Source organism: Notolabrus celidotus, chromosome 10 (genome assembly GCF_009762535.1).
Source record: "Notolabrus celidotus isolate fNotCel1 chromosome 10, fNotCel1.pri, whole genome shotgun sequence".
In the NCBI taxonomy this organism is placed as follows: domain Eukaryota; kingdom Metazoa; phylum Chordata; class Actinopteri; order Labriformes; family Labridae; genus Notolabrus; species Notolabrus celidotus.
In genome coordinates, this window is record NC_048281.1 from 14,186,936 (window position 1) to 14,212,779 (window position 25,844).

General features: G+C 42.3%; 1 protein-coding gene across 2 annotated transcripts in view; it reads right to left on the reverse strand.

Moving 5' to 3' along the window:
• Positions 1 to 215: 215 nt before the first annotated feature.
• abcc4 (ATP-binding cassette, sub-family C (CFTR/MRP), member 4) overlaps positions 216 to 25,844 on the reverse strand; it is a 42,136-nt gene continuing 16,507 nt past the window's right edge. Inside the window, exons 20-31 of one of the 2 annotated variants that reach the window (XR_004632605.1) lie at positions 25,045 to 25,124; positions 17,181 to 17,331; positions 16,253 to 16,372; positions 15,997 to 16,107; positions 15,801 to 15,901; positions 14,852 to 15,043; positions 8,950 to 9,105; positions 4,955 to 5,412; positions 4,691 to 4,863; positions 4,035 to 4,140; positions 2,592 to 2,726; positions 216 to 1,246 (exon numbers count right to left, since the gene is read on the reverse strand). Coding sequence is in view for 1 of the 2 variants with exons in the window: in XM_034693123.1 (XP_034549014.1) it covers positions 1,169 to 1,246; positions 2,592 to 2,726; positions 4,035 to 4,140; positions 4,691 to 4,863; positions 5,323 to 5,412; positions 8,950 to 9,105; positions 14,852 to 15,043; positions 15,801 to 15,901; positions 15,997 to 16,107; positions 16,253 to 16,372; positions 17,181 to 17,331; positions 25,045 to 25,124 (1,493 nt within the window). In the remaining variant the exon portion in view is untranslated. The remainder of the gene's footprint in view (positions 1,247 to 2,591; positions 2,727 to 4,034; positions 4,141 to 4,690; positions 4,864 to 4,954; positions 5,413 to 8,949; positions 9,106 to 14,851; positions 15,044 to 15,800; positions 15,902 to 15,996; positions 16,108 to 16,252; positions 16,373 to 17,180; positions 17,332 to 25,044; positions 25,125 to 25,844) is intronic. The other variant, XM_034693123.1, reaches the window with a different exon arrangement.

Genomic DNA, 25,844 nt, shown 5'->3' on the forward strand with positions numbered 1-25,844 from the left:
AGAAATCACTTGACTCAACAAGATAATCACCGGTTTGTTTTCTTTAACCACATACCAATTTGTAGCATGGAGTGGTTGTAACCGCTGACCTGAAGCAAACACACCGTTCAGACTGGTGAACACAGGATGAGCAACAGCAGGAGGAAATGGTTGGTGAGTCAGTGTGATGGGAGACAGGACGATGTTTTTGAACACACAAATGAAGACAGCAGAAAAACATTTTGACACAATGTTTTATTGAACAAAACTTCACTTCAATTTGCTGCGCTCAGATTTTCAGTAACTAGTCGACAAAGTGCAAAAAAGATGACATGTTTGAATACGACTCAATCAGGTTTATAAGGAATTAAAGCAAGAAAGATACCAACTGTATGGCTGTAACAGTCATGCTAAACCTTGTATCACAGTTTGAAGTTGTTGCATTTAAAGCGACAGTGCCCCATTTATCAAAAGAGTAAAAGAGCAATTTCAAACGACATCAAGAAAAGATTTTAGAGGCAACAAACTCCGAACTTTTCCCCCACCTTCATGGAGTTACTCATTATCATTGCCGGTACGTGACATGCTTCATTTAAACTTTTACCATTTAATCCTTACAAGAGCTGAGGTAGACATAAAACCACTATCATCAAAGTGCTGGAAGACTACTCAATTAACACAGTGCAATTACAAAAAAAAAAATCAATGGTCTGATTAAGGCACAATAATTACTGAGAACATTTCTGTCTTCTCTCAGGCTCTTCTTGTCTTTTTCAAGCGTTTTCCAAATAATCAAAAGACTGCAGTCCTGCTTTGGAACAATGTCAGCCATAAAAGAATGATTCAAGCCAACAATAATTTATTGCAGCAGGATTAACACGTCCAATATGTGCAGTCCTTTTGAGCACCAGTGCAGGATTGAAGCTACCCAAGAGGCCGGAGTGCTCATGCATAAACATAGCAGGGTGCAATCAATAAAGAGCCGTGCAGTAATATGCTGTCAATAAAGGCACATCCTGCTTCAGATACTTCTCTTGCACACTAAAGGACTGTGCCAATCAAATGCTGCACACTACACTCGGCCTGCTGGGGGGTTATTAAGAGATTTTAATACACAGAGAGGAATCTAGGTACATCATGGTAAAAGATTTGGTCAGCCAGGGGCCGCAGCGCCTCTCCACCCTCCGTGTCAAAGAGACGTCTCAAAGATGACACAGATGTCCTTGGCACAGTGCACGTCTGTCACCCGCTTTTTGTTCGTGTAAACCTGGAAGCGGATCAGGAAGGCAGTGTCACAGAACACAAGCACACAGTCTAAGCTAATCTGAGCTACGATCTGTTGAGGTGTGATTTATGACAGATGCAGTCAGAGCTGGCGGAAGGGGATTTGTCGTTCGCTAAAGCATGCAAAAGTGGCTTATTTAGCCTTCATAAACAACTGTGAAATTCGAGGGAAATTGAGGGTGATTATCAGAGAAACTATTTGTTTTATTTCAGCGAATGTTTATCTTGAAGTGCAGACAAAATGCTGGATTCCTGAACACAAAGAGGATGTGAAAGAAGGACGATTTCAGCGAGAGAAAGTTGGTGAAAATGGGTCGGCCTCAGTGTGAGATTCACTGTCTACTCTGGGATTCTTCTTCAATACACAAAGGAGCAGGAGGTTGATATCAGATTATTGAATGTATTTAAACCTTGACTGACAACTATAGAAACTTGACACACAACATGTGGACCATCTCAGTATTTAATAAGTGGTGCTAGACAGTTATGGATGCTGAAGTAATCTGATCTGAGGAGAGCACCCTACAATAAAGGAAGGGAGAAACGTAAGGGCTTGAACAATGTCAGTACCAATCCGCCAGTGTGCGGGGTAAGACGATACCAAATAATACCACAGTGTGCTGAGTCTTTGAAATCAGTATTTTACTCATTTCACTCCTCTGGCTGAGGAGATACAGTTCTGCTGATAAATTTGTGCGAGGGACAGAGAGAAAATGAAATGATGCCTACTTTTTCTTATTTCACAAAGACCTGTTTGAAGTTGCAATATGGTATCTGTAGTCCCAGACAGATGCACATAAAATGGAATTGAACAATGAATAGCTGCCTCTTATCTGCCCAGTGTCTGAAGGGGAAATACATCACAAATGAATTTCACAGGGAAAAAATATGGACATTCTCTATTACAGTAATCCCCATAGAAAGTTTATCCCAAATCGCGATGAAGTTAAAACCAATATTTCCAAATAGATATAGCGCAAAGAAAGCTGCTTTTCTAGAGTCATCTCTAAAATGATCTCAAAATTACATTATGAGAAAAAGATTATACGGAGAGTTTCTGTGATAAAAATCAGAGGATGTAAATCTACAAAGGGACAATTTCTCTCTTGAAATTAATGTTATGGTGTCACAGTGCTCCGAGTGGGCACTTTAAATTAAAATGGTAATCAAGTGTCTTTGCATTGTCAGGGTTATGCACATCTCCTCTCTCTTAACTGTGTTATTTTGAAGGTGAGCAATGAAGTCTGGAGTTAAAGAGAGAGTCTGGGATTAGTCTGGGTTGTATTTAGTGACAGCCCCCGTCCTGGGACAAAAGGGGGTGTGGTTACCTGTTTGGCTGTGTGCAGCAGCGAGGCAGCCTCAGCTCTGCCTGTCTGTTGGACCATCTGGTAGAAGAGCCCGTCCTGGTTCTGCAGCAGCACATACGGCTGGTCATACTCCTGGATCCTGCCTGCGCCTAGAACCTGCAATCACAACATACAATGCAGGGTGTGTGTATCTGCGTGTTTGTACCACCTGTACTTTTCTTAAGGGAAAACTGACATTTCAGCTGTTTCTCTGCTGAGTGATGCATGCAGACTGTGCAAGAAGAATGGGGGAAACAGTAGTTCTGTGCACATAGGAACCATCCATTTCATGTGACTCATGCAACAGCAAACACAGGTGCCTGTTTTCTGCTCAACAGTTCCGCGGACAATGAGCACAGCCTGTTAGCAGTGTGAAAGTCAAGCACGCTGACTCCGACAGACTGGAGATCAACGAATGATCCGTGTATTTATCCTGGCATTTGAGCAGGCTCAGGGGTGGTCCTCAGTCAAATCCAACAATCACACCTTTAAAACACTCGAGAAAATTACCATCATTTCTGTGTCATCACATGCCATATGAACCACACAAAGACTAGTGTCAATTCAAGCAGTTTGGGAAAGACTGCAATTATATCTCAGACAAATTTTAACAAGCTCCATCCCCGTACAGCTGTAATGAGCAGTTAGTAAACGCTAAAGCCTAGTTTCAGGGCGTGTTTAGCGTGAAAGGGAGGCTTCTGCAGCTGCTGTCATAATCGAACGTTTAGGAGCAGAGTATGAGGAGATGAAGTGTGAGTCTTGGAGAACATTGTGGGTCTAAATATTACACGGCTTACGGTTTTGGAAAGGCAAATCAGGTGGGCCCCTTATTTAGCTCTCCTGGAGTGTGCAACAATCTGGGGGCTTTTAACAAGAGTGTAGGTGTGAAACAGTCCCCGCTGCGTGATATTTGGCTTCGACTTGCAGCCCCCTCAGTGACCGAGCAGCCACCAGGTCATGCCCTGCCCTCTGCAGACGCTTAACAAATGCTGCCACAAATGGCACTAATTGGCACCTCTGCAGGAAGTTGCAGGAAAGGGCCAAAGATCAAGTGGCATGAGTGCTCGCTCAATAAGAGGGAATGCTGTGCAGGAGTAATCAGGCCAGCTGTTGCAAAATAGGGCAAGTGAATTAAAAGTCTGTTAGGATTGTTCATGGGGCTCCTTAAAAATAAAGGAAGAGGTGTCTGTGTGCTATAAATCTCATGAGTGCTTAACGGAGAGCCGTGTGAGCAGAAGAAAGAACGACTAAGATAGGTTTTTGTAAGTTTATGACACCTATTCTTTTTTGTTTTAGCCTCTTTTCTGTCCATATATATCATAAAACATCCCCAATATCTTCTACCTGATGACAGGAGGTAGTCATTCACAGAACAGGTGAAGTCTGAAGTGCTGGTTGGTGGAAATTTACTGCAGTCTAACTTACCAGTATTCTGTCACAGTCAATGATCGTGTTGAGCCTGTGAGCGATGGTGAGGACGGTACACTCTTGAAACTTGTCCCGGATCGTCTGCTGGATAAGGCTGTCAGTTCTAAAGGAGCAGGGAACACAACACCTCAGCACAAAAACTCTCTTCCTATAGACCCTTGGGCAGGGATTTTACTTAACACAGAACAATGGCTCATCAGCAGAGTGATATGAGCAGCAGCAGGAGGAAAATAAAGAAAGCAAAGCTCATTTTACTTGACCTTGGTTGGTATTATAGAGTTTAATTAGATGTTGTTGTCTTCTTTTCTTTCTTTTCTTTAATAAAATGTCTCATTTGATTCCATAAAATATTCATCCATCTAAGTTCTAGTATTTGTGAATTTCTTTAACCATTTTGGTTAAGATTGGATGTTTACTTCATTGATTATCTCATTAATTCTATGTATTACACTATAAACAAGCTTACTGCACGTGGTTTTAATGAGGTTTAACTTAGATTTGTTCTTCTCTGTAATGGTACCAAAGATGAACTACAACAAGACAAAGCAAACCATCCAGAGTTGCACTAGTCTATATTCAATAAACTCTATGTGGACAGGACTGTTCACATTTTCATATTAATTGTTTAACTTGAAGACTCAAGTGTCCCTGACCTCGGGTCCACGTTAGCTGTGGCCTCATCAATGATGAGGATGCGGTTTTTACGGAGGATGGCCCTGGCCAGACACACCAGCTGCCTCTGGCCCACACTGAAGTTGGAGCCCGACTCGGTCAGCACCGTCTCCAGCTTATTGGGCAGGTCCTCCACCACGGCCTTCATCTGCACCTGCAGAGAGGGAGAGCAGAGCCCCAACCCTTCATTACTCCTGCATAAAGGCTTCCTGTGGGGATGTCTTTAAAGAGCTATCCAAACACACCCATTAACCGCCTGGCACAATGCAGGGCCAGGTCCACTGATGACCTTGGCCAGTGCTCTCTTGTGGCTAGCCTCTAGCTTTAATCCAGGCCACCAAACCCATTCAGAGGCAGGACCAGGAGCTGAAGCCCTTCACTGTGGGGGGAGCCTTCATCCTGGTTGGCCTGACTGCCCAAACACATCTCCCCCAGCACTTTCAATGGTTCCCAGTTACAAGCCGCACATTGAGCTGGGCCCCATGGCCCTAATGGGATTTCCCCCCATGACTTGTGGCGAGCAGGGAGGCTGAATGGCAGCATTGTACAGGGGGACAGAGGGATCCCCCCCTGGGCCGGCGAGAGGGAATCATTCAGAGCCACGCTGGAGTACCTCTTGGAGTGCATTCCACAGGTCCTCATCTGTGTGCTGCCTGAAAGGGTCCAGATTCTTCCTCACGGTGCCCGTGAAGAGAACTGGGTCCTGTGGATAGATGGATATAGAAAGAGAAGGCCGTGGCCAGTTAAGATAATGATGAGGGGGAAGATGTATGAAAGGGTTAAGACAAGCTTTGCAGAGCGCCGCTACGCAGTGTTTGAGGGGAAGATGTTCACAAAGGGCTTTCTACACTCAGGAGCTCTATTCATTCCTCAATAAGTTGATCTTTTCACTTAGAAAACCCGAGCTTGTGCGTGGTTGTCTGAATTTATAACATGACACAAAAAAGCACAATCTAGTCACTGTTGTAAAAAATAATTTCATACAAGAGCTGTTCAAAACCTCAAAGTGTCTGCCAAAAGTAACAGCTTTACTCTGCAGCGATGAGTTATCACATCAGCTGGTTGCCTTCATGAATGGACGGTCTCCAATCGCAGACAGCTAGGATGTCCAAGATGTGTGTTTATGGTGAGCCACAGTCCTGTATCAAGGTTTCAGCAGCACAGCCATCTTTAAGAGAGTAAATAAAGCTCTTTATTACAGTGCCGAGGAACAAGCCCGCAAGTCCACAGGCACTCCTCCAACATGCCACTCTGTTTGTGGTTAACCTGATAAAGAGAGGCAGGCAGGCATCTCCTCATGTCAGGTCAGATATTTATTCAAAAATCCAGCTCCAATGGGGAAGTGATTTACTGAACACTTACCACAGCTCTTGTGGAGCAAGGCAGCTGTAGATAAGGTTTTTATACGGCATCGTTTTCTGCTTTGTTTTATCTGTGAGTTACTACAGCTGCACTTTTAAAAAGAGTAATAACACTAAACTAATGACTGTTAATGTTTGCAGGAGACATTTGATATAATCTTTAGTGAGACGTGACAGTCCATCAAAGCATTAGAGGTGAGTTAAGGCAGCAGGAGTCAATCCCTTTAAAGGTGACATATCATGCAAAATCGACTTTTTAATGGTTCTCTACCTGAAATATGTGTCCCTGGCATGTCTACAAACCCCCCGAAAATGAAAAACATCCATTCTGCCCCTGTTTTGAATTCTCCACCTTTCTGTAAATGTGTGCTGAAACGAGCCGTTTCAGACTTCAGTGTTTTTCATCCGTCACAACGACATCCGGTCTGTCACGGAAGCCAGAGCTCGGAGCTTGTTCAGCCCATAGACTGTATAAAATACAACTCAACTCCTCCTCCGTTTTTCATTACCTGCACACATGTGTGCTAACAAGGAGCTTAGGAGGGAGGCATGCTAGTTGTAGGCTGTCTTAATAAACACAAAGGTCGGTTTTACTCCCCACGTCTGCAGATTTGAAGATCTAGTGGATGATTTTTATTTTTCATGGACACATGCTAGCGCTAGTTAGCATAGCCACATAGCTACATGTTCGTAGCTGTGTACCAAGACACACGTCGACATACTGACAAATAAAACAACAAGAAACACTAAATCTGTGACCAATCGTTCAGAAAGGTCCTGCTGCAGGCGCCTCTCCGTCAGGATCAGATTCTGGATCAAATTCAGAGGGTTGAAGTAACGCCGGTCTGTGAGCAGCCGTGTATATTCAGCCAACATGTAAACATTAGATCAACGTGCTGGACAGCCGAGGCCACATCCACTTCCTGAAGGGGCGTAGTCAGAGAGAAAACAGAGTGTTCTGAGTAGGGCTGAAGAAGAGGGCTTTTCAGGCAGACCAAAATCTGATTTCAAAGTGTTTTTTTGAGCATAAACTTTAAAGACATGTTTTGGGGACCTCTTAGACCAATATATTTTGATGAAAAAGAGCGTAATATGTCACCTTTAAGCCTCATCCTAGAGAAGATGATGCAAAAAAAAATATTCACCCGACAAATGTGGGATTAAAGTGGACTTCAAGTAAAATACACAACTTTGCTCTCTTAAAGGTCCGCGTAAAAGCTAACGCTGTAAAAGCAACACAAGAAATAATGATCAAGCATGCGCTAATGTGTGCTACCGTACAGGTTTTGACCGTGTCAGACCCCTTTATGTAGGTCAGGTGATTCAGGACTAACTGTTCAACTTTCATCCACAAAAATAAAGCTTTCAGGAAATCCAACCCCCGCTACCTGTACCTCACAGAAATGTTCCACCTCTTTACTTCAAATGAGCTTTTTCCTTCCATCACAAAAAATACCGTCTTGTCATTAAGCCAGCTGAAGTCCCAATTCAAACTAGTTTTGTGACACACTTTAATTGAGGATTCAATGTTAGGTCGGAAAAACTGCTTTCAAGCACAGCTTTTCCATAGACCGATTATGTGCTCCACCAACTCTAAGCCCTCTGTTTGCCACAGAATTCATTTCTCACTAAGTCATTCCTGAGAATTCAATAGAAACAGAAATGGATCCTTTTTTTAATGCCATATGCTAATGTAAGCTTATCATAATCAAATCTGTGGGCGGCAAATAATGAAATCCCTCACTGGAAATGTATAGTATACATATCACACTCTCAAATACATACGTAAGGCAGCGAGCAGTTTATATCAAGGTTTTTCTTTCCATGTGAAAGGCTGAGTGAATATCACTTTATCTCTGGTGTCTAGCAAGAGAATAAAGAGGCTTTCAGATGAGTATTTGTAAATCGAAGAGGCTTCTCAGTTGAAGTTTGTAAAACTAAAAGCTCTATACTGAGAAACTCAACTCCTCTAGAAATGTTAAGACTTCATATCATCAAACTGCCATCCAGTGTAAGGTACAGAAGGGCATGTGTTTAAGGTTCTGACTCGTAACCTGCCACTTTGTGTGAGTCTCTCCCTCAAGGAGAGACAGATAGAGTAAACAAAATCACATCAAACACACATCACATCCATCTCAAACTACTTTGGACTCGGAAGTAAAACTTTATCTGAAGTAGCACTGATGCCAGAAACCTATCAAATCCACAGCAAAGCATTAATGAAACTGTTTTTGGGCATCTTGGCTGCACCCGAGAAATGTTTGAGACTTGGGCAAAGTGACGGTGTGCGAGGGGACTCTGACTGTGAGGATGGGGGAGACTTCTTCTAAGCAGCTTTCCCATGTTTGGGGGGTAGAGGGCTAATCCTCTGTCAGGGATGGGGAACTGCTCTCTTCACAGTACAGGCCGTGGGAGTCTTCTCCCCTCCCTCCACTCGGCTGACACTCACCCGCAGGCTGGCATTTTCTTAATGCCGTATCAGTTTCAACAAGCGGAAATAAAGTTAAACTGTCTCAAGGCATCCGTTTGTCTCACTTTCAGAAATCCCCTAAGAGACGACTGTAATTCTCCTCACTTGTTTTAGCTTTTTAAAAGCCAGGCCTATTAAAAAAAACAAGGGCCAAAGCAGGAAGGTGTCTGTTGGCAGTGTTCATCTGCCATTTCTCGAATCATGAGGATCAAAGTGTCTTACAGAAGCACTCCAAAAGTATCCAGCAGTTTCACATAATACTAAGACTGTGATAGTTAACATACAAATTGAACTGCTGCAATTTCTAATAAATGATAGCAATAAATTGAAGAATACTTGTTTTTGATTTCAAATTCCCAGATTAGTTCAAGACATAAAGCTGAGATTGTGGGCAATTAAAATAGGATACCTGTGGGATGATGGACATTTTCTGGCGCAGGGTGTGTAGACCGATCTCAGAAGTTAGGAAGCCATCGATCATTATTCTCCCCTCAGGTTCTGCCAGCCGGAACAAGGCAGAGATCAGAGAACTTTTACCAGCACCTGTGCGTCCAACGATGCCAACCTGGAGTGGAGAGAGGAGACTATTTTTATATCTCTAAAAATACCACAAATTCACAAAAAAGACAACATGGTTACAGTCCTTAATCAATCGCTATCAATCATACAAGTCCTTGTTGTGTTGTTGGCCCTGAAGGAAACATGTCATATAGAAAACTACAATGGAAGCACTTGTATGCTGCAGAAATATAAAAAAAGGATTTATAGGAAGCATTGGGTTCCACAACACGCAGGTGAAATACATCACTTCTTTTGACAGCAGAATGAACTCTTCTCCCCATCCCCACCTGAGCAGCACTTTCCTTTACTTGAGCACAAGGTCAAATTCTTTTTAGAGTCTCGAACCATGCTAGCAGCTCTTTCGGGTGTTCTGAGTTAAATGCTAATGTCAACAAAGATTAACATGACAATATAACAAGTGGACTTTTAGAGGGTGATAATGTTCACTATGTTATATCCTCTTATTTTCAGCATATTGGTATGTTAACATTTTGGACAACACTTAAGGCTTTTGGAAATGTTTGGTAGGGATGTTCCAAAACAAAGAATTTCCTTGTCATTCGTACAAACAGGATCACAGAGTCTGTTGGTAATAGATGTCAGATTGGTTTGCCTAGTGTGGCTAACACTCCTTGCAGATATTCCTCCTGTGCTGGTTAGATATTGCTCCTGTCCCATGGTTGTAAGCCAGTTAAACCCATAGACTGTATAAATAACGGACGTAGTATCCGTGAGCTCACCCATCTGCTTTTGAAGCGCTGTTTGGAAGCCAATCATCAGCAGATGCCATATTGGAAATGCTTAACCCAACCTAACTGCGTCCGAGCTAGTGTGAGGTAAAGAGGCGGGCCTTTAGCCTTTTTCCCCTAACAGCCACAGGGTGCCTGCCTGTCAATCAAGTCAGCCATGTCCTTATTTGGTCAAAACTCACAAGTTTAATACCTTTAAGACCAGAGGTTGCCACTTGGTTAAACCAGACAAAGCCAATACTTCATTGGTGAGAATACTGCCATAGTGCCAAAGAATGTGACTCTATCTGTCATCTCTACTTATTTACATCCAGGTCGTGGAGCATTGTAGCATTTTGGCATAAACTGTAGTTCAAGCCCCAGCTGGTGGCGGGTGGCTGCACTACAGCTTAGACACATCATCTGATTGGCCTATAATAATATAAATAATAATAATGACTTTAACCAACCAATAAATCTGTGGCCAATGAGCAAGGGCGATGACGTTTCATTGTTATGACTAAACGTGCATATCCCTCATGTTTGGTTTACAGGTATTTGGTTGTAAATTAAGTATTGAACACCAGACATTACAACTGTACAGCTCTAAAGGGCACCCACACAGAAAACATCCTGTCTAAATCAAGCCGCTCTCAGGTTTTTTTTTCTTTCTTTCATTAGATGAAAGAATATTTTCCATGGTTAAGATCCCAACGCAATCTTTGGAAATAACAACAACGATGGCACCACGAGGCAATTTTTTGGTCCCGCTGAACCGGGCTGCTGATGCCACACGCTGCTGCCTGCCAACACATAGGCCTGTTATATGGCATTACATAGCCAAATGGCAACCTTTTGTTTAGCCTTGGGTTTACCAACAATACCCCTGCCATAACAAAGAGCCGCTGTGTGCGCCTCACAACATGCCAACACAGAGAGAGGATGTAATGCTGCCATTATTCCCTCCTTTGCCCATTTAGATGGAGGAAAAAAAAAGATCACACTCAATGATCCAGGATCTAAATTAACTCTAAATATGATTAAATGCACAGGGCGGGGTATGGCTGAATGTGGCACCATGCACTCGGATTTCTTTCTCTGGGCACAGCGCTTTGTTGTACTGAAATGGCACATAATAACTCGCCTTCTCTTTCACCTTCTCTGAACCGAAGCAAAGGCAAACTGTTAAGTTATGTTAATTGGGAAAACAGAGTTGTCAAGTGGGCTGAATGTTCCAAATAAAATGGCCTCTGATAGCTTATCACATAAGAAACGCTGGAGCAACCGTTAGGATGCCCTCACCTGGTCCTTGTAGGAAAAATTTCAGAGGTGCTAACAACCTCTCCCAAAACCTCTTGTGACGTCATGTCAAGAGGATTTCTCTGGCACATTCATTTAAACAGTAGAATACGACATAGCTGTCTTTTAGAGGAGCTGCAGCAAAGAGTGCACAGGTATGACTGAACTGCTAACAGAGCTAGCGACCTCCTTGTTACACAGACATGTGGGACTATGCGTGGGTTGCATTAAGAAGGCTACACTGCAGAGCTAAAAATACATAAGCCCTTTGCTTCTCAGAGTCCAGATATGGGTTTTCCACACAGGTGGGAGCAGCAGAGGCCAGAAACCTTAGATATTTAACATGAAGAAAGCTTTCCCTCTAGAATATTTATACGAGGAAGTAGGTGAAACATGTAACAGACGTTTATATTTTTAGATCTAGATAACTAGTTTCCTCTGATGCCTAAGACCCAGAGAGGGAAGGTCTATCAAGGGACATCATACAATAGATAAGTGCTTTCATTAGACTAAGTAGACACCTTCGCTAGTCGCCTCAGACTTAGTAGTTGGTTGACCTAATTATCAATGCCTTCATTATTTTAGGTTGTGTCTAAGCTGTCGGCCAGCCACCTGCCTTAGCCAGGGCTATAGCTCAGATCAATAACAATAATAATATATTATGGGTATTATAGGGGTCAATAAAATAATGCAATTAAAATTGTTTAGCTGATAAGCCATAATTAACCAAATGCCTGTCTAAACAGGTGTGTTTTTAAAAGCTCTTTGAAAACATCTGCTGTTTCTGCACATAGACTGTAAATAAAATGGACAGTGTCGCTCCGTCTTTTCTCATTGAACAGTTTTGAAGCCAAAAAAACCCGCTCCAGAGCGCTGCCATCTCATGCATTTTTCTGCTGCCAGAGTCTGCGCAGTAGAGAATTTCTGTGTTGCCGGTAATTTCTGTGTTGCCACAGTAACGAGCTCCGCCCCACAGCATAGCGTCACGAGATCCTATGTAGTTTCTCTCTATGGCAGCTGTCAATCAAAGCAAACCAGGACGTAAAACCCAGTTTTTTAACCTCTAAAAACTAACGAAAAAGAAACTGTTAAGGAGGTGAGAAACATTCATACGATGTGTTTTTATTTTTTAAAGTTTGACTGCAGCCCCATTCAAATGAATGGGAGAGACAAAATTTTTACCTATATTGCTGCCAGCCACTAGGGGGAGCAGTTTTTGTGGAAGCTTCACTTCCAGCCGAGCGAGCTGCACCCCTGTTTCTGCAGAGCCTAAGTATGTGGGCGGGTCATTCCACAGCTTTGGGGTTACAGCCTGGAAGGCTCCGCCACAACAGGTTTTTAGGTGAGTGCATGGGACTGTTAGTAAATGTAATGTTTAAGATCTGAGGGAATGGGTCGGCTGGTGTGGGTGAAGTAGTTCAACTAAGTAATCTGGGGCCTGACCGTGTAGGGATTTGTTGGTCAGAATAAGAAATTTAAACTGGATTCTAAAGGTAACAGGGAGCCAGTAGAGGGATCTTAATATGGGGGGATATGAGACCATATTTTTGACCTGGTTAATAATCTGGTGGCAGCACTCAGTACTGATTGCATGAGGTTAATGGCAACTGCTAGAATGCAATAATGCGCTACTATCTGGATGTAAACAATGACAGGTGACAGGTGACAGATGGCACCTTGTCACCCGGCATGGTTTGGCAGTATTTGGATAGAAACAGAGATAAAATTGTATGTAAACTGTGTCACGTTAAACTGGTAATAACCACTCAATCAGACCAACGTTTATTCAGCACAGGCATGTGGATGTCTCCCAGCAAGGAGGAACGAATGCTGGTGGTGCTAGCTCTGCTAAAGTTAGCCACACCTGGCTAACATAATTGACACTATTTACACTCAGACTTTTTAATCCGATGTTTAGCTGTGTTGAATATATTGTGCTCAATTAGTTTTTCTTCCGAAGTGTGTTCTTGCCTTTGGACTAGTCGGAAGGTGTAATAAGAGCTTTCAATCCCACTATTGTTTTGTAGCACAGGTCTGTGAATAGCAAGGCAAAATTGAATGCTGTATGACGATTCTTAATCTTTAATCTATAATGTAGGTCCTTTGAAGACATCGTTCAATACTTTCTATGAAGAAATTTCAAAGTGTTGTCTGATCTGCTGCCCTGTTAGCTAAGTTAGCATTACCGTTTTTGATGCATACGACAAAAAGGAATAAGGACTGCTTGTATGATTTCACAACCTGTTTACGACTCTCTCTTGATGACTACTCCTTAGAGCAATAGCTAAGTACTTGTAGACACTGCATATCCTTGCCCTGACTTTCCTTTTAGTACAACTCCGTGTTTGCAGTCTGATTAGTTGAAGCTCAGAGATGACTTCAATGACATCACATTCAGACATGTTTATAGAGGTTAACAAAATGATAAATCAGTGTTGTTATATGTTCCATCTCTTTTGCTCCCTACATAGACTGTTTTCCCATATCTAACAAAGCCTGCTCAAACACCATTGGTCTATACTACTCGAACAACAACGGACAACAAACAGAAACCAGAACGCTTGCCCAAAATGTTGTCCCTCGCCTACAGATTCTGCATTCATATGCAGATATCTGTTTATAGAGACCGGCTAAAAGGAGACAAGATGTGAACCCAAAGGCTTTGTATACCTGTCCATCCATCTCAAGCTGCCCTAAAAGAACACCACTCTTCTTTCAGATTGGCAGTGAATGTAAACAAACGTCACTTTGAGCTATTTGAAGAATTTGACGGATGCAGACCAGTTTGGTAATGCATTTCAAACAGTGTCGAGCATGGATCAGTCACAGTTTCTCTGGCTTTCATCAATCAAAAGAAACATCTTGGCATCATGCTTATCGTGCTACCTTTTTAATCTCATTTTATATAAACAGCACTTCAGAAAGTCAAAGTTCATTTAAGATGCTATGTTGCACAGTTACAGTATATTTATATTTGCTTATTGCAACATTAATTTTAAAGGTGTTGACCTTTTATAACTGATATTTGGTGATAAGAAGTATGCCTTTAATAAACAATATCTCCCAACAATGAAGGGTCAACTGGGCCAATGTAGCAAGTTGTGTGTTTTCATGTAATTATGTAGAGTATATGAGTGTAGTGAGGGCGACAGTGAATGGATATTGTACTGGAGGTGGTAGGTGTGAAAGGGTGTCAGGGAAACTGACAGGATGCACAAAGCCTTTCACCCCCATGGCATGTGGCAGAGATCCCTCCCATGAGCCAGGGCCTCTACACTTATCAACCCATCCATTGTGAAATCAGCCGCCCTGGCCAACCATAGCCATGCAAAATACACCCCCTGCATTAAACACAATTTCAATCATCCTCAACCATCTCCCTCTGCTTCACCCTCTCTCTCCCCCCTCACCCCTCTCCCTCGGCCTCTCCTCTCTCTTACAGTGAATAAACAGTTGTCACTGGCAGGTAGCTGAAAATGCAAATAGGGAACAAATGGATCCACTTGAACAGTCTTAATTACATGATATGTATTCCATGAATCACAAATGGTATAGTCGTGAAGATTCAGCCGCACAATATGGTGTCCGTTTAATAATTGATTTGAAAATAAAGCCACAGTAAAAAGAGAATCACACCGCACCTTCTACACTTGCTGCATATCAGGCTACGTCACATGTGGTGCACACCAGTGAGCATGCACAGATGGAAATAAAGACAAGCACCTTCTCTCTGGGCGTGAAGACAACAGTGAGGTTCTTCAGGACCAAAGGTGCATTGGCGCTGTAGGAGAAGTTGACTCTGTCGAAGGTGATGGAGCCTGTGTGCGGCCAGTCAGGTGGAGGCTGTTTGTCTGTCTCCCAGGGAGCTTCACTCTCCAGCTCTGCATACTCAACAACTCTCTCCACCGAAGTCATCTTAAAAAAAAAGACCCATTTCATTACAAATACATGTCTGTGAACATGTTCTGAAGGCTTTATTCTGATGAATATATGTGGCTCTTGTGATCACTTGAAAAATAACTGAAAATGATAGTTTAAGCTTCAACAAAATTAGAGTGCTTCAAGCAAAGAAAGGTACTTACCACAACATTTAATAATAGTTTTTCTAATTTCACCTTCGGAAGCTCAAAGACGCATATTACACAAGTAGATTAGTGTTTTAAAGGAGCACTCCAGGAATCTATTATTGTTATTATTGTACTCCAATAATGCTAAAGGAACCACAGACAGACTATGAGAAGTGTTTTAAACTTTAAAGCAGCAACAGCTGACTGAGTTTTCTTTTTTATTGTCTTCAAAATGAGTCACAAATGTTATTTGGCGCTGTACAAATAAAGATTGATTGATTGATTGATTGATTGATTGATTGATTGATTGATTGATTGATTGATTGATTGATTGATTGATTGATTGATTGATTGATTGATATTTTCTAACCTGGGATTTTGTTTTTTTCTGATTAAATTCTAGAGCTACTTTGGGATCTTTTCATTCCATGATTAAAAAGGAAAAAAAATTACTAGAGCTTAAAACTGTTTTATGGAACTTTCTTTGACCCTCAATAAAAAAAACAAAAAAACTAATTAATTAAATTTAATTTAACCTAAGGGCTGAGAGGTCTCATCCTAAAAACACTTCTAGACTGATTGAGAATAACATCTAACTTTCTCACCATGTTCTCGATTTCTGCGCTCTGTCTGACACCCCACTGGAACATGCCTGTCAGCGTCACAGCATAAGACAGGGCCAGACCCACTGCACCTGGTTCCAGTCCTACAGGTTAGGAAAAAAATAAGCCCATTTATGAGTTAATCATCGTAATATAACTTATCATGCATCACATGTCAACAATATAATGCGTACAGTACCCTCCCTGAGGAAAAGGCAGCCAAAAGCAGTAATGGTGACGAAAATGGAGCAAATTGCATCAAGACGGACGGCAAACCAGCGAGAAGTCGTCAGGAATAAGAACCAGGCCTCTGTGGAGAAACAAATGATAGATGACACATGTAATCTAATCTCTATTATCTAAATGTCGACTTAGTTACAAAAGACTACATACAAGTTCTTGAATGTGTTTGAAAAATTAGTACCCTCAACTAAAATATCTTTTGTCATTCTCACCAGAATGAAGGTTTTGATAATCATCAAACAGCTGCTGAAATCTCTGCTGAACTTTGAAGGCACGGATGGTGCTCAGGCCTTGGAGAGATGAGGAAAGGTGGGAGAACACTGGACTCCGAGCTATGAAAAAAGGAAACATAGCACACGTCCCTTTTAGCATTTTGAAAAACATCAATTAAACCAAAAGAGACTTTAAATTCAGCTTCATACTTTTAACACTCCAGTTGTACTTATCACAAACTCTAAGGACAGTTTGAAAGAGCTTCGTATTTTACATGTTTTCAGAACAGATTTGTTCGTATTTCTCATCCGTGTTTAGCACTTCTATGACTCATTGTTTGCATTTCAAAATACTTCACATATAAATTATCTGAAAAGTCACATTCTGAGCTTTGCTTTTTTATAATATTGCAGATCAATTGACGTAGATGAGAAATTTCCGAATTTAGGAGAGCATGTGTATGCTTGTTTTCATTCAGATATTTAATATTCTCCGGCTGTAAAACAGTTTGTATTTAGGTAAAGGTTGCAACTGAGTGCTCTTTTGTTTCTCTTTTTGTTCAGTTTATAAAACCAAAGACAAAACCTAAATGTTTCCTCTGAGCTTTTTAACAGAACTTTTGTTGTGTAAGATGATGGAACCTGTTGGCCAATGTGCGTTTGGGCTCTCAGCCCGGAATAAAATAGATGAACTAAAGCTTGCAATGGCCTAGTCATGCCCACTTGGCATTTTTCCCATTGTATGTGATGTCATGAACTCCCGTCTCTTGAGGAAACTGCGTGTGGCCGAGCCATAGGCCACCGCCACCTTTAGCCTTTATGCTAATGACTGTGGCTCTCTTCAATGGTCTATTAGCATTCCTGTGGTCTGCTTTTGTCTCTTTCTGCGAATGGACATGCCCATCCCACCACCAATAGAAAAAATTACTGGTAGACTCCAGGCGCTTGATGTCTCTGGAGGTCTTCAGGAAGTAACATCTCAGGAATAAAAAGACAGCCAGGAGGGGAGCAACAGGAACGAGGATCCAGGGAATGATGACGGCCGCTACTGCAATCACACCAATGACTTGAAGAAACACCTGGAAAGAAGAAGAAATGAGAGGGTGATATTTCAAAGAGTACAAAGCTCCACTGCTGTTGTGTGGGCTACCTCCGGGACAGTGAGGCCTATTTCATCAGGCTAAACAAGAGAAACTCTTTTAGTCTTGTTTGTGTGCGACCATCATGGACACACAGTAAGGTAACAGCAGGTTATGGGACTGAGGTTATGTGACTCACAGTGTGAAAGGAAAACGATCACAGTGCTAATTCTCACTTAGTAGCAGGTGAGAATTTACCACTTGGCCACTGCGGCTCATATCCCCGGCTCTCCTGGGCTTTCCCTTCAACACTTCTGGCCTGTAAGCCTCCCTGGCAGAGCAGCCAGCCAACAGGCAGGGCCACAGTGACTGGCAGAGGGCTCTGGGAACCACACTGTGGGTGTCTGATACATCACACTGAAGCCACAGAGCCCTCAACAACACGGTGACTCATCACCCGTGTTAATGGCTCTGTGACACATCTAGACCAGGATACCAGAGCTGCCTAAACAGGATTGGAGGTGATGAGTCTGATGACAACAGAGCACCCACACCTTCACTGTGTTTAGAAACTGAAAAAAGCCTCTAATAAGGTAGCATTACGTTTACATATATAAAAGGTGAATTTTTTTTACTGTGGCTTATGTGTGGTAGGAAGTCATTTATGGTCAATAACGTGTCTTGTAGTCTGAACTGCAAAATAGCTTAGAGTTTAAGCTCCAACTTCACCCACTACAATAAAAACAGGTGTTCTTATATATGATGGTAAATCAATAATGTAATTAAAACAATAACTGAATGGGTTCATATTGCCTTAAGAGTATTTATTTCTTTGCTTTTACTTTAAAAAAGTCTGGACCCTCTAGTCTTGGACTACTTCTTTCTTCAGAGTATATGTATTCTTTAATACTGTTTCTTGAAGCTGCAGTGAATAATTTCCAGTTTGAGTCAATTTTGGCACCCCCTGTGGGCAAAGATATACATCTTATAACTATTCTGATTGTGGCGCCTGCTCGGTGCCTCAGGTCAGCTGATTTGCTAATTCTGGAGGTACCGAGGTCTAAACGGAAGCTCAGAGGGGATAGAGCTTTTTCTTTTGCTGCTCCTAAATTATGGAATGAGCTTCCCCTCCACATTAGACAAGCCTCCTCACTGTCCATTTTTAAAACTTTAAAACTTTTTAAAGCTTTCAACCCCACATGAGACTCTGTTCCTGTTTTAGTGTTTGATGTTTGTTTTTATTTATTGTTTCTTTTGTTTTATTATCCTGTGTTTTAATTGTTTTATGCCTGCGTTGATTGTCTATTTATGTACAGCACTCTGTTTTGTCTGTGGTCGTTTTTTAAAGTGCTTTATAAATAAAGTTGAGTTGAGTTGAGTTGAGTTGAGTTGAGTTGAGTTGAGTAACCTGTACATCCCAAGAAAGATGTTTCCTGACAAAAATATGAGGCATTATTATTATTATTATTATTTTTTTTTGGTGAGGTGTCACTTTGGTCTAGTGGTTAAAGCATGTGCCCCATGTATGGAGCCTCATCATAACGGTCCTGGTATAGCTCCGAGCCATGACCTTTGGCTGCATGTGTCCTAACCATAGACTGTATTATTAATGAAAGATGTATCCGTGACGTCACCCATCTGTTTCTAAAGAGCTGTTTTGAAGCCTAACTTCTGTCAAGCTAGTGTGAGTTAAAGAGGCGGACTTTGAGCCTCCTAGCCAACAGCTACAGTGTCCCCGCCTGTCGGTAAAGACAGTCATGTCCTTAAATGGATAAAACTCATAATAGTAATATCTTCTGAGTTGTCGCTTTAGAAAAAAATTCCCTCCCGTGTCTGTAGAGAAATTAGCTATTCAGACCTAAAATGTTTTTTGAATCAGGCTGTAAACATGTTTATTACTGCTGCAAAGATTGCCTTTTTTGAATGGGTGTGAAGGTGGTTTCCGATGTTTCTGCAACCAGCCTAAAGCTGCTTGGTCCTAACCCAAAAAATAACTAAAAAAGTATACCTGATAATGTAAAAATGGCTGTTTCTTCAGTGTGCTGTAAGTCGTCTGATCTGATACCTACCTCCTCACCGTGGTTTCAGACATTAAAAATCACAATAAAGAAACAGTTGGCCTTGTTGCTGATAGCCTTGTTTGCTTTTGTAGGTCATTAAGAGGCTTCAGTATCAATTTCAGTCTGTTCCACAAACAGTTAAGAACTCCTCATTGGAGCTCTCAGTAAATCTCAACACTACCTCCAATACATGAAGTTACTTACAGTGAGGACTATAAACACAAACTATATCAAGTAAGAGAGATATCACTTTGTTTTTAATAACTTGTATTTCCATTATTCCTCACTTTATTCTTGTACTTAAAAATAAAGGGTTGTAAGACTTTTTTTTCCTTTTTAATCCATTCCATTTGAGAGCTCTACTTGTACAAAAATGACTTCATTGCTGAGGGTTCCAAATTCTTATGTGTGTGATAATTCACAGAAATGAAGCAAGAGTCCCTAAATAAGTATGAGGTCTATTTGAGTTGTTAGAAGTCAAAACATAAAAAAGGCAGACATTTCCATCAGTAATAAACGACTGGCAACCATTGGACTACAATGCATTAACAATATACAGAAATAACACATCTGTCACAGGGTCCGATATTGTGCAGGACTAATTTACTTGTGATACCTCAGTACATTTTGTAAATACTAGTTTTATTACACTTTCAGAAAAGTAGCATTCCAAATGAAGGACTACTTGTAATGTGTGTCTGCTGTGTAATACTTCCACTGAAGAAAATGACCTGAATATTTCTTTCAACCCTGAATGTGAGACTATTTCTTCTTCACTGAAAGGTATACTGTGTTACATATTTCATACTTGATTCAAAGGTGATAAAACTGAAACCTCACACCCTGAAATTAGACCCATCTTAAGAGATGAATCCCCAGACGTGGAGATTAGGATCGAACGGTTACCTTCGGTGGTCTCACACTGGCCCGGAGAAATGAAAATTTAATTTAGTGCCTTAATTACGGATGTTATCTGCCACTTAAGCACACGTTTAAGCATGATCACTTTCAGTGTAGTTTTATGATGAAAAGCTACTCGATTCCATTTGCACGTCTGATAAGAGGGGTATTACCAGTCTCACCATTGCTGTAGTGGAGCTCGCACAATCAAACAGTGAGTGGAAGCTACTGAGCACAACTGATCCTGAGAATTTCACAGTACATAAGTTTCAATCTTAGCCTTGATGGAAGGCTAACCAGACTGCAAAGTGAGATGGAGGCACATGAGCCTTTACAGCAGGTTATCCAGCCTGCCCTCGAGGGGGATCAAATATTAACTGAACAAACGTCTTATCATATAGTATACTGTTCGTCTTAGTGACACAGTGACGCCGCTCATTCATGTTTGCCGACTGGTTCATTTACATTCTAATTAGGCCCATTTTTAGTCGTGGGCCATGCTTGTCCGAGGCGGGATTATCTCACAGCGGGGTCATCTGAGGGGACAGAGAAGGAAAAGGAAGCATTAGATAGGAGTCTTGCCTCCTCCTGCTCCCCGGGGCCCACCGTCGCCAAGGCTATGTTTGATGTGATCCATTTGCGTGGTCTGCCGCTTATCATGTCAGCATCGGGAACACCGTGGCCCCCCACCCACACTACACACAGATGCCCCAGATAAGTGATCCAACAAGCATACACCTCGCCCCCCCTCAGACCACTTCCATATCTCCTATGAAACCACACAGGAACAGAAAACTCCCAAAGCCACATCCCGCTGCACATTGAAGTGATAAAAGGATGAAAGGTTTTGTATACAAACAGTTTAAATAAAGAATTACCACTAATTGCTCTTTAGCAAGAAAAGAAAGCTACCGCACGCATGTGATTCAGTCATTCAAGCAAACTGGGCACACTGCTGCGCCCAAAGACCATTGAGATCTCTGCTGACCCTAATTGCTTTATTTTCTCAGTGATCCTATCAGCTCTTTGATGTCCAAATAAATGTAGAAAATTGAAGTTAATTGCTATATTTGTGTTTGGCAATGATAGCGACTGTTGTTCCGCAGCAGAAAATAAACACTTCTTTAATTAAACATCCCTGCGGACACGAGGAATCAGTACGCTTTTTACAACCTCTTTTTCATCCTCCCTTTATTAACTGTCAGTGTGCAATATTTGCCACTGGGAGAAAAAAAAGAGCAAACAAAACAGGAAATGAAGAGAGAGCGTGGTTAAAAAGAAAATTCCTCAAAAGAAGTCTTCTGTCATCGCCGGGATTTTTCTTCTTCCCCTGACAGAGTGGCACAATAAGTTGCAAGGGTCAGTGGCACAGAAACAAAACAGGGCTGTTCCAGTCTGACTCTGGAACAAAAGAAGTGACCCAATCCTTTCTCCTCTGTCTTTAGGCTTTATTTTAGCATTAAATACCCAGATGCTGTGGCCTTTTCTTTGAGAGAAATGACTGTGGACACCTCCTTCACATTTTCCTTTTCTGGGCCATTTTCACCTCATAAAGCTGCAGTCAATGTGTTTTTGTGTGTGGTGAGGAGGGTCTGACACATACTGTGGTGGTCTCAGGCGCTGTCTACATTGGTGGCTCAAGTAGTCCTAGGATTAGGCCTTTGTGTGCCCTGAAAAGGTAAAAGAAGTCACTTATTTGGGCTCAGTCAAGCTGCTGATTTCCAACCCCATTTTGGAAATAAGAGAAAGCCTTTGAAATGCTCTCTCTCTCCCTCCTTCTCTCTCTCTGTCTCTCCCTCATTCTCTCTCTCTGTCTCTCCTTCTCCCTCTCTCTCTCTCCTATAAATCACTTGTGTCCAGAAAATCATTCAGCCACTTCTTTTTTTTTTCTTCCTCTTGAAAAACAACAAAAACTGTTTCACAGTCACAAAGTCAGAAGTCTCTCCCGGAAAGCGCAGAATTCATTCTCTGCTTCATATTGACAAGAGGTGAGATTCTAGATTAGATTAGGACTTTGTTATGTAAGTTCCCAGGCCTGTTGGACTGAGTCAGAGCAGCTGAGGTGCTGGACCACGGCATCATGGGAGACCACACATACACACAGGCTGGAAGCTGTCCGATGCTCGCCTTCAAATGACCATGTGTGGCCAGCTGAGCACACACACAAACACAGAAACACTGAATGCTGCGTTTTCCGCCTAATTTGACTAGAAGAGAGTTAAAAAAAGTTGTGTTGTTATTAATCTTTAGACTTCTCACCCTCCTGTGTCACTTCACCTTGTGCAGGAAGACAATGGCACTGTCATCAAACAATGCTGAAAGGGGATTTATGGCACAGCCTATATAGTTGCACACAGGCCCATCTTCAGTGTTTCTCATGATAACCTGTGTAACGCCTGGAGCCAGTGCATTCTTCACTCCCTCTGTCACCAGCGTGGTAAAGGAGCCGAGAAAGCTGGTGAAATCCCATCCTACAGCACTCAGGGTTACGTCAGCAGTTCTCATATCCCACAAAGCCACTGAAAAGACCTGACACACAATGTGCCACAATGTACAGACTCACACAACGATCCACCCGCCAGTGTTTTGAGACAAAAGCCATTTTTGCTCTGTGTTTGTGCGCGTCTTGGTTACTTCTGTGCTGCGTTTGTGTCTGCATACCGTGTGCATAAACGCTCTAATTTTCTCTGCATGCAATTTATTTCTTCTCTGTGGATAAAAGCTGGGTTTATTGCTCTAAATTAGGATTTATGAGCCAATGGTTATGCATGTTTGTATGCCATTCACATTTGTGAGAGCAGGCTAAGTCAAATGAAAGTAATGTCAGCTTGTTTCTCCGCGCACACAAGCTGACAAAATGCATTTAGGAAGAGCTATGAATGCAGCTACAGACCCCACAGTTAGTGGTGTGACTTGGTCAAGAGCCTTCACACAAAATCCTCCACAGAAAGACCCCTGAACTCACCCCTCATTGTCTTGGCCTCCTCCTCTGCCCCCTTTGCGAAAATAGAGGCAACCCAGGATTTAAAGGTCAAGGCTACACAAAAGCCGACAGTCCCGAAAGCCTGAGGTGTTTTTAATTGACATTTCTGTCATTGTCCTCTGACTATAAAGAGGGAAGAGAAAGAGCCTATTTTACAATACACTAAATTACTACTAAATGAGACCTGTGAAAAAGTAAGGCTGTGGGGTGTAACCAGGTTCCCCCAGCTGGAGGGAATCCCCTTGTTAGGCGGGTTTGAGGGGGCTGTGAAGTGCTTACTCCACCATAAAGGGAGGAGGCTCTGGTGCAAATCCTCACACAGAAGCGGCCTCTCCCCATAGAGAGAGATAAACCAGTTAGGCCATTGTTTATGAAGTTTCACTTTATTCCCCCCTGACAACCATTTAAACAATGACTATGGGGAAATGTCCCTCCACGAATGATCAACAATAGTCGGGATCAGCAGCTATTCTGCACGGCTAATACTTTGATAAAAAGAGTGAAAATCGTCCTTCCTGAAAGCATTAAAGAGTGCTCCATGAAAGACACCTGCAAACAAGAGCAGAAAGCAGCACAAACAAAAGTGTTTTGTTCAAAGGATGCCACCTTTGTCCAGTATCACCATCACTTCCCTCTTACTGGTGCTGCAGGAGATCAGAAGAAATGATGTGCACAGTATGTATCAAGTCTAGCTCAATGCTGTCACTGCAATACAGAAGTTTAAACTTTAGCACTTCATGAATGTAGGTTAAGCACATATGGTAGAATTGAGAAGTTCAGTATGACATGTACAACACAGGTCTTGACCTAGTCTACTTTCACTGTTTTCAGTTAGACCGATGGGCCTTCTACAAAGTTATTATTTTACTCCGGCCATTATTCACCTTATTATCAAAATGAGGGAAACTATAGCGGACAAAAAGCTTTTGTGCATATGATCTTTTGTGCTTTCAGCATTTAAGATGGCTTTTGTCTACTGTGAGATGGGTATCTGCCACAAACATCACTCAGGCATTGTAGAGGGGGGATTCATTTTCAGCGCGCCTTTGTTCTATTCTTTGGCCCGAACCAAAGAGCCACGCCTGCTCCTCTACCTCGAATTGTGCTGCGAACATTCCCTTCTTTGTGGTGCTAGGTGCATGAGCTGGCTCATCTCCGCGGGCTTTCGTGGGAGATGGCTGTCACGGTGGCAGGGTGGCATTCGGTAACCCAACCTGGCTATGCACCAGGGTGGCCCTTGGCTACCTTGGCTAAGACTGTAGAGCATTAGGTGAATTGCACTGAGAGGGGCAGGTCTCTCTTTTGGATCTGTTCCAACTGACCTGTCCCCTTCCCCCTCCTCTACCACGCTTCCAGCTCTTCCACATCATACGCCTGCTGCTCACACTTCTTCTCTTTGCCACTCAACACATCATCCTCGTCACCCGCCCCCCCCCCTCCTCCTTACTGTTTCCCTCCCCATCACACCCATCATCCACTCGCCTTTTATTCCCTCTTTGGTACCTTTTTACTCTCCCAATAACTCGCTTATTCTCCATACACATTCTCTGAAGATGCCGCTTCTGTTGTGTCACAGTGAGGGAGCCACGCCCTCAGCCTATGTGCACACTTTTATTAAATCTGTGCAGGCGCTGGGCTGCGCTGGCGGGTAATCCTACAGTAATTGTTTCCAGATTAGGGGACCCGGACCACAAAGCAGGTTTAGCCAGGCATGAAATGGCCTTCCCATGCTGCAGCGCCAGCGACCAAACCTGCCGAGGTGAGACTCACCTGGATAAAGTCCACAAACGTCCATGGGAGCAGAGAGTCCAGGTAACCGATGTCCTTTGAGAACCTGTTGAGGATCCTTCCTGAGAAACAACACAACACAAAAAAAGGAGATTACGTGACAGTAGAGGAGATGTATGTGAGATGGAACCACATGATTGGCAGCAGAATTTCGTTTTGTGGTTATTAAGATGTCAAATGTAGGATTTGTACGAGGAAATATAAGAAATTAGATGTAAAAGGATGACGTTGTGTGAATGCTCGAAGAATACTTGAAACACTTAGATCTAGCCTGAAGTAGCTCTACAGAGTATCTGAAGGTATAACTACAAGCTGAACACAAACAATCCTCTCTATTTTAGCTTCTCTGAACCTTTATTTAGTTTGTTTTCTTTCATTCTCAACAGACTGTAACGAAATGATTACCAGATTCTCCTCCAATCTCATTGAAAAGGGCTTATACATCGAGTGTGACATCAGAGGAACAACACAGGCTTATCCAGAATAAACAATGAATCATTATTTGTCTAACATTTCATAAAGACTACCCTACTCTTGGCTGAATACGTGAGGGAGCCCTTTGTTCGTGAACAAAAGGGCAACAGAAGCCTCGTACCTGCCTTTATGTTCTGAATGGCAGTGTCGGTGACGTTAATTGAGTTGCATCCAATCTGCTCAGGTGTTCATTATTTCGCCTGGTGCTCTGCAGGTGCTGCCTTTTATTCTGACTCTTCAAGTAACTTTGCTCCCCCCTTATTCTGATCCCACAGCACATAAGATTACACTCCAGCTGCTTTCACACA